This window comes from Microcebus murinus, chromosome 3 (assembly GCF_040939455.1).
Source record: "Microcebus murinus isolate Inina chromosome 3, M.murinus_Inina_mat1.0, whole genome shotgun sequence".
Classification (NCBI taxonomy): domain Eukaryota; kingdom Metazoa; phylum Chordata; class Mammalia; order Primates; family Cheirogaleidae; genus Microcebus; species Microcebus murinus.
In genome coordinates, this window is record NC_134106.1 from 87005063 (window position 1) to 87014173 (window position 9111).

The 9111-nt window shown below is 49.3% G+C and overlaps 1 protein-coding gene across 1 annotated transcript; it reads right to left on the minus strand.

Moving 5' to 3' along the window:
- Nucleotides 1-7569: 7569 nt before the first annotated feature.
- LOC105856114 (eukaryotic initiation factor 4A-III-like) lies at nucleotides 7570-8808 on the minus strand. The gene has a single exon (XM_076001090.1). The coding sequence runs from the start codon at nucleotides 8806-8808 to the stop codon at nucleotides 7591-7593; it is 1218 nt and encodes a 405-aa protein (XP_075857205.1). The 3' UTR covers nucleotides 7570-7590.
- Nucleotides 8809-9111: the final 303 nt, after the last annotated feature.

Genomic DNA, 9111 nt, shown 5'->3' on the forward strand with positions numbered 1-9111 from the left:
TGCATTTCTCTGTCCCCACCAGACCAGGAGCTCCTGGAAGACCAGTGTGCGAATGATTCAGTTCTTGGGTCCCCAACACCGGGCCTGGCACAGAATAGGTTGTTTATGGAATTGGATTATTTAGCCCAGGAACTGTTGCCTTGGGACTTACAGTTCTGTATTTACAATTCTGTCAAGGGGGATAGGGAAGAAGGAGGAAATTATCACAACAAAATGGAGTTTTGTCCCGACCCGCAGGACCTTCTGTTACTCGCGGGGGCGAGGGGGACCGTGCCTGAAAGAGATGGGCGAGAGAAAGAAACGAGACCAAGCGAATGATTGTCAAGGTCTACTTTACTTGGATTTCTAGTAGGTTTTATATACAGAAAACAAGGAAGTAGAAACAGAAAAATAGAATGGGGGAATAATGAGGCTTTCCTGTGGGTTAATCAGCCCCAATCAGCATCCCAATGGCACCGGAAGCTCTTTGTGATGGATCACTCAACCCCAACCTGGCAGGGGGTTGGGAACAATTGCAGGTGGCATGCCCTGGAGCAAGCATGGCATGGAATGCATTCTTCTTGGAACTATAGCTGGGGGGCTGGGTGCTATTTTCCAGGATGAGGAGGCCCATGCGTAGGGCAAGTCGTTGGAATGTGAAGGGTCTTAGTCTCCAACATCTCCCCCTATCTTTATTAATATGAGGGAGATTTACACAGGTTGGTGGAGAGCCTGTCTTAGGCTACAGGATGGGCTTCCGCGACCAGCACCCCAAATATAAGATCGATCTGGCCATCGAAATGTCGGTGAGGCCTCTGTCTTAGGCTATGTAGGTGGCATCCACCTCCGGCACTTCTGATTATGAAGTGTGCCCCCGGGCATGGACCTACAATATTCCCGTCATGGAGTTACCTCACAGCTGTCGGGGTGTGCACCTGGTACGCGGCATCGCGATAATCCCGTCATGGGCGTCTCCACAGCTTTTGGAACCAACTGCGTTCCATGTCTGCGGCAAGGTCTGAGAAATTTAGACCTTCAGTGGGTGTGTTGGGAGACTCTTCATGGAGGTCTTCTCTGGAGCCTCTTAGTTCTAGCTGTTGGTAAAACACGGAGACTGATTTTTGTGTGGCTGCGTCTACCTGCGACTTGACAAAGTTGGTTAGTTTTTTGAATGCCCAAGGCCCAAAAGTGAGAAGCAACAGGAAACCTACAAACGGCCCCAAGACACTGGGAAGCAATGTGGATAGCCAGGGGGATGTGGAAAACCAATTTTGATACCATGCCTCACTTTGTTCCCTCTGTTTCTTTCTATTTTCAAGGCTTTGTCTAACTCTCTCAATGCTATCTTCTACCAGGCCTGTTTTGTCTGCGTAGAAGCAGCATTCTTCTTTGAGTGCTGCGCACAAACCTCCCTCTTGGAGGAACACTAAATCTAAGCCTCTTCTATTTTGTAACACTATCTCAGAGAGTGAAGCGAGGGACTCCTTAAGATATTTTAGACCTTGCTGTAGCTCTCGGAGGTCATTATCGATGGCTACAGAGAGCTGTAGGTATTGTTGATTGGAGGTGACTAGAGAGGCTATGCCTGTTCCAGCCCCTGTGGCACCAAGGCCTAGAACAACTGCGAGTGTTATGGCCGTGATGGGCTCTCTCTTTTCTCGGGGCATTGTGGTGCCACGCTCCCAAAATTTAAGTAACTCATTAGCAGGATGTACAGTGAGTCTGGGAAAGAGCATGACTAACACACAATATTCTCTATGCTCAAGAAACGTTGCAGTGACTACATACGGGGTAAGGCCAGAAGAACAAGCAAAATAGGAGGTGTTAGATGCCTGAATATACTGAAAAGTGGAGTTGACAGTAATTGCCTGATTGCATATTTTCTCTAAGGGTGCGGGAGGGAGCATTCTTGGGCTAAGAAGGCAAAGACCTAGGCCTGTGACTTGGCTGAGCGTCAGGCCATCATGGGTCTCTAGACCCCATCTGAGTCTGCTGGTGTCATTAGTAAATAATGGCTCACCAAAAGTAGCGACGCCTTCATAGAAGGGAGGCCAGGGGGAGTAGCATACCCAACATTCCTGATATTCTGAATTATTGGCCTCTCGGATGGTCCTGATAGAGGCGTTGACTAAGGAGAGAATTAGTTCTGCTGAGGAAGGGGGCCCCTCGGGCAGGGTAGGTTGGTATAGGGAGGTGCTGAGCAGAGGAGGGGACATAGTTGGGGAGGAGGGTAGGCCCCTGGAGGGACCGTGAGGTCGAGGTGGGTGAAGGTTGTTATTAGGGCCTAATGCGACCGTAGGACCTCTGGGGAGGCTTTTAATTAACTTGATTTTAAATGTGAGACCAATATCTCTCCCAGATATGTAAAGTCTGAGCCCCCATTCAAATCCCCTGGACTGGTCCCAAGAAGCCTTTTTTCCAGCTTCGGTGAATGAAATTAACAGGGGGTTGCACCATTGGTTGCTACACTCTTTCTTAAAGGGAACCGGACCGCTGTTGAGATGGTATGGGGAAGGGGATTTTCTTTTGACTGTTATATAGTCCCAGGAGGAGGAGGGGCTCCAGTAGGTATCGCCCGTAGTCTCACAGCCCCAGGAGGCACAAAAGAAGTCAGGGGCATAGCCACATGCTTCAGCAAGAGAGCTGTCTCGATGAGCCCCAGGGCAAACATATATAGGGGCCATGGTTAGATAGGTTCTTCGAACCCCAGAGCTACAGCCTGGCCGAGAACTGGTGTCTGGTTCTCCCGTGTTAATGGGTTTTACCTGTGGTGCAAAATGTGAGGGCGTGCCCCAATAGTCATGGGCTCCAAGGGCCAACACGCATAGGTCAATTTCTAGTGGATCCCATGGCGTAGTGGCGGAGAGGTGCGAGGAGGAATTGGCAACGTCTCCTGCCTCATTAATTATTTGCCATGTATAGTTGTAGATCTGATGGATGTTGGTTGCGATGGTGCTCTTGATCACGACTAGAATCAGGCATAGGAGAGGCAGCGCCTTTTCTCGGGAGTCATTGTATTTCTGGAAGAGAACAGAATTAAGAATTCTTCTCAGGGGATTCCCTGGGTGGGTTATATAGCTTAATCGCTCTCTCTGGTAGCCATCTGGCGTTTCCTGCCTGGGTATCGTAGATGCAGGCATGTCCTTTTCCCCATATGAGGACAGGGTCAGGCCCCAGCCATTTGCCTGTAAGCGGCTCCTTCCATAAGGCCTGTGCATAAGTATCTGTGGTGGATGGGTGCCAAAGGCGGTCGGCAGCTGTTTTGCTGGCAGTGTCAAAGGTGAGAAAATTTAAAATGAACAGGGCATGATTAAGCAGGGTTTTGGAATTACCTGTTAAAGGGTACAAAATTCCTCCTCCCGATTGTAGTTTGGAGAGCATATTTTTTAACGTCTGATGAGCTCTCTCTACAATACCTTGGCCCTGAGGGTTATATGGAATGCCTGTAATATGCTTGATACCTAACTGAGCACAAAAACTTTTGAAGTTAGAGCTGACATATCCCGGGCCGTTGTCAGTCTTAATAACTTTAGGCTGAGGGAGGGAGGTGAGACAGGCTATAACATGGCTGATAACGTGGCGGGTGGCCTTGCCTGTTTGTAGGGAAGCAAAGATAAATCCACTGCAAGTATCTATAGAGACATGTACATATTTAAGCTTTCCGAAAGAGGGGTAATGAGTGACATCCATCTGCCAGAGCTCCCCAGGGATCAGGCCACGAGGGTTGACTCCTAGGTGTGGCTCAGGGAGAAGGGTAAAACAAGCCCTGCATTGGCGGACGATTTCTCTGGCCTGTTCTCTAGTAATGGAGAATTTAAGCCTGAGGGTATGAGCATTGAGATGGTGTAAATCATGAGCCTGGCGTGCAGCGCAGACAGGATCAACAGTGATATTGTGAACAGCGCCTGCAATGCGAGTCGCCTGATCAACAAGATTATTTCCAGCTACTAGAGGCCCAGGAAGGCCAGTGTGGGCGCGAATATGGCCTATAAAAAAGGGCGCAGAACGGGAGTGAATGAGACCTTGTAGTTGCTGGAACATTTGAGTGGTATTGTTGGAGGGCCGAATATGAGGCACAGTTTCCAAAGCGGCGACAGCATGAGCAACATAAGAACTATCAGTATACAAGTTAAATGGTGACTGATCTACGTATTTGAAGACTGCGACTAAGGCTGCTAACTCAACCAGTTGAGCAGAGGAGAATCTGGTGGGAAAACTGCGGACCTGGCCATTAATGCAATAGGCCGCGGTGCCTGAGGAGGATCCGTCGGTAAAGACTAAGACGGCTCCTGGAATGGGGGAGACTCTTGTTTTTTTGGGAAATATTACAGGTGTCCGATAGAGGAACTGAATTAATTTATCAGGGGGGTAATGATTATCTAGTTTGCCCTGGAAAGACGTACAGTTAACCGCCCAGTCATCACCATTTTGTATTAGCCACCGAATTTGAGAAGCATTGTAAGGGAGTATTATGATATCTGGATCCTTTCCAAAGAGCTTAAGGGAGTTTTCTCGCCCCAAGCGAATAATCTTAGCTACTAAGGGTAGGTGGGAAGGACTTTAGGGGAGGAAGCTGATAGGTGAACCCAAAAAAGAGGCTTGCCCTGCCAAAAGAGTCCCGTGGGCGAAAAGGGGGTGGGGAGGACAAGTCTTTGGAAAGCTGGGCAAACTCTTTTTGAAGTTATAAAACATCTCTTAATTGCGTAACCCTTTGACTTAAGTCTTTTTTGGTACGCAAAAGCAAGGGCATTGTAAAGGGGGCATTAACGAAGGTGCGCAAATTTGGGGCGCGTAAGGAGGAGGCCATTTGGGATTGTGATATCGGGCGGCTTCCTCTCCGAGGGTTGCCTCTTCTGCGGGGTCGAGGGACTCTCGGAGGGGTTGTTTCTTGAACACCGGGTAATTAAATGCATGAGGGGCTGTACCCTCAGGCAAGGGAGGATAGAGGGTCTTGGTGTCTGGCCTACTAATCAGGGGCTCCTCTCTAGATGTTTGGAGCTCAACTGAGGGGTCCTGAGGGGGCATATTAATACAGACTGAGGGGCAAGGGGAAGGACATGTTGGTCTCTTGAAATTATTAGAAGCTGGCCCTTCGTCTGTCTTTAAAGACGTTCTCGAAGCGGACCGCGACACGGGTCGGAGGCAGAATTCTGCTACTGAGAGCAGCTGCTTTTTTATTGGGTGTCCCGACCCGCGGGACCTTCTGTTACTCGCGGGGGCGAGGGGGACCGTGCCTGAAAGAGATGGGCGAGAGAAAGAAACGAGACCAAGCGAATGATTGTCAAGGTCTACTTTACTTGGATTTTTAGTAGGTTTTATATACAGAAAACAAGGAAGTAGAAACAGAAAAATAGAATGGGGGAATAATGAGGCTTTCCTGTGGGCTGATCAGCCCCAATCAGCATCCCAATGGCACAGGAAGCTCTTTGTGATGGATCACTCAACCCCAACTTGGCAGGGGGTTGGGAACAATTGCAGGTGGCATTCCCTGGAGCAAGCATGGCATGGAATGCATTCTTCTTGGAACTATAGCTGGGGGGCTGGGTGCTATTTTCCCGAAGAGGAGGCCCCTGCGTAGGGCAAGTCATAGGAATGTGAAGGGTCTTAGTCTCCAACAATTGGGGTCTGAATCTGCCCCTTCAACAATATCTCTGATTAGTCCCCAGTACGAAAAAACAGATACAGGGACGGCATCTGGTCCCTGATTTAGAAGTAAATCGTTTAAATCTCTACCTACTTTTTGCCATTTCTGTGGGTGAATCTCAGGTCCACCAATAATAAACCAAGGGCAAGCATGATCAATGAACACAAAAAACTTTACTAAGTCTTTTTTCTTAAATCTCTACCTATTTTTGCCATTTGTGTGGGTGAATCTCAGGTCCACTAATAATAAACCAAGGACAAGCACGATTAATGAACACAAAAAACTTTACTAGATCCTTTTTCTTAACTCTAATTCCTCTCTCTCTGAGTGAGGCCTTAAGATCCTTGATAAAAACGGCCTCTTTAGACAATGAATGGCCCATCTCGATGGGGTGACAATGTAAAAATTTACTCACCAGACCATGGACTCTGTGAGCTGCAGAACAAGGGTCTCTGTAGGGTTTCCTTCGGCTGAAGAGCACTCCTCGGTGTCACCCAACAAAGGTCCGTACCTTGGGCCCCACGTTGGGCGCCACTTGTCTCCGCCCGCCGGACCTTCTGTTACTCGCGGGGGCGAGGGGGACCGTGCCTGAAAGAGATGAGCGAGAGAAACAAAGGAGACCAAGCGAATGATTGTCAAGGTCTACTTTACTTGGATTTTTAGTAGGTTTTATATACAGAAAACAAGGAAGCAGAAACAAAAAAATAGAGTGGGGGGATGATGAGGCTTGGGTGTGGGCTAATCAGCCCCAATCAGCATCTCAATGGCACCAAAAGCTGTAATGCATTCTTCTCGGAACTATAGCTGGAGGGCTGGGTGCTATTTTCATCTTAGGCTATTTTCCCTGCATAGGACAAGTCAGGACAAGTCAGGACAAGTCGTTGGAATGTGGAGGGTCTTAGTCTCCAACACCAAGCTGCATTTCTCTGTCCCCACCAGACCAGGAGCTCCTGGAAGACCGGTCTGCGAATGATTCAGTTCTTGGGTCCCCAACACCGGGCCTGGCACAGAATAGGTTGTTTATGGAATTGGATTATTTAGCCCAGGAACTGTTGCCTTGGGACTTACAGTTCTGTATTTACAATTCTGTCAAGGGGGATAGGGAAGAAGGAGGAAATTATCACAACAAAATGGAGTTTTGACATTTTTATTAAAAAATAACATACATACAGAAAAGTTCAATGGATTTTCATTTACTAAACATACCCATGAAACCAACACCCAGATGAAGAATAAGAACACCCCTGGCATCCTGGAAGCCCCACCCTACGGTAACCACTTTGAAACCCATCTCAACACATTGAAACCCATCTCAACAAGTGTGACCACGACATCCGACAGTGCCGGCCGAGTCCTGGCTGTGTGCTCATAGTGAGACTTTGCACTCCTCCCAATTTCTGAAATGTAGCTCTGCAGCATCTCTGTCAATGTTTCCACGGATGCTTTTTCGGCGCTCTCAAACCCTGCCTCTGTGAGCAAGGAGCTCACAACCACTTGCAGTGTTCTCCTCCGGGCCAGATGGTAGTTATCAGCAGGGTTAGGAGACTGTTTACTTCCTGATCTCGTTCCGGAGCCGCTAGCCCCGGCCGCGGCCGCCGCGTCGGCCATCTTGCTGTGGCGTGGCGTGACAGCCCTTCTCTTAGAAGAACTGGGTGATGTGCCTAGAGAGCTCCGAGTCCTTGGGAGGCCGGTAGTTACATACATGATCCACTCGGATAGTTCGCCCTTTAATCTTTTTTTTTTTTTTAAAGTTTTAAATGTTTAATGAAAAAGACTTGCAGCAATGCATTATTTACATGTGGCTAAGAAAAGTCAGCAGCAGCAGCCTCGAGCTTTTCCTGGGGGCACTATGAGAAGGGATTTTACATAAACCCCTTTAATGGAAGCTGACCCTAAGTGTTTCCAAACAGGACCACAAAATATGTGAAACACCTCCAACCCATCTACAGCGCAGTGGGACTGTTTCTTCAGAGCAGATCGGCAACGTTCACAGGCATTTCATCAATCTGAGTGGAGTAGTACTGTTCAGTATCTCGGAGGATGCGGATGTCGTCGTTCTTTACAAAATTGATGGCCACACCCTTTCGACCATATCGACCTGACCTCCCAATTCTGTGTATGTACAACTCTCTGTTATTGGGCAGGTCGTAGTTAATGACGAGGGACACCTGCGGGACATCCAAGCCCCTGGCCCAGACGTCTGTGGAGATGAGCACTCGGCTGGCGCCGGCCCGGAACTCCTTCGCGACGCACTCGCGCTCCTTCTGCGGCATGTCTCCGTGCATCGAGCACACGGTGAAGTTGGCTTCTCTCATCTTCTCTGCCAGCCAGTCAACCTTCCTCCTGGTGTTACAGAAGATGACCGCCTGCGTGATGGTCAGTGTGTCGTAGAGATCACACAGGGTGTCAAACTTCCACTCTTCTCTTTCCACTGCCACAAAAAACTGTCTGACGCCTTCCAGAGTCAACTCATCACGTTTTAGCACGATGCGGATGGGGTCCGTCATGAACTTGGTGGTCATTTCCAGGATTTCCTGGGGCAGCGTGGCACTGATAAGGACCACCTGTGTGGCCGGAGGCAGGTACCTGTACACGTCATAAATCTGGTCTTTGAAACCTTTATTCAACATTTCGTCAGCCTCATCCAAAACCAACATCTTGATAGCTCGTGTCCTTAAACTTCTTCGACGAATCATATCGAAGACGCGCCCTGGTGTGCCTGCGACGACGTGCTGTCCGTAATCCAGCCTCCTGATGTCCTCGCCCACATTGGTGCCCCCGATGCAGGCGTGGCACTGGACGTTCATGTAGTCGCCGAGAGCAAGCAGGCCCTTCTGGATCTGCACGGCCAGCTCTCGCGTGGGGACCAAGATCAGAGCCTGGGTCTCACGAACCTGAGTATCCAAGCACTGAAGGACTGAAATAGTGAAGGTGGCTGTTTTACCTGTGCCAGACTGAGACTGTGCGATGACGTCTCTCCCTTTGATTATCTGCTTGGTAGCTCGCTGTTGGATCGCTGAAGGGTTTTCAAACCGGTAGGCGTAGATGCCGCGCAGCAGGTCCTCCCGCAGGCCCATAGAGTCGAACGTGGGGGTCTCGTCCACCTCCTCGCTGGTCTCGAATTCCACTGTGCTCATGTCTGCCTCTTTGAGTAGCTTCTTCTGGGTCGAGCCCGAGGTCGCCATGGTGACAAAACACAGATGATGTCGCCTTCAGTCAATTTTAAGGAAGCCCTCTCAGGAAGATCCAGGCGCTGTCCTTGTACTCGGAGTGCCAGGACACCTTATCTGGCACCCCAAGCTGGACCTCTCGCTCATTCAGCTCGCTGATCAGCGTCACCTTAAAGGGTTCACCTTAGCAGGTTCCCGGTCGTCCCAACTGCTCAGCTTCCAGAGGAGGCTGCCTTCTCTCCAGTCTTATATACGGTTCTTGGATCACACGTAACCAATCACCTATGAGCATGCAAGATTATCCGATTAATGGTGGGA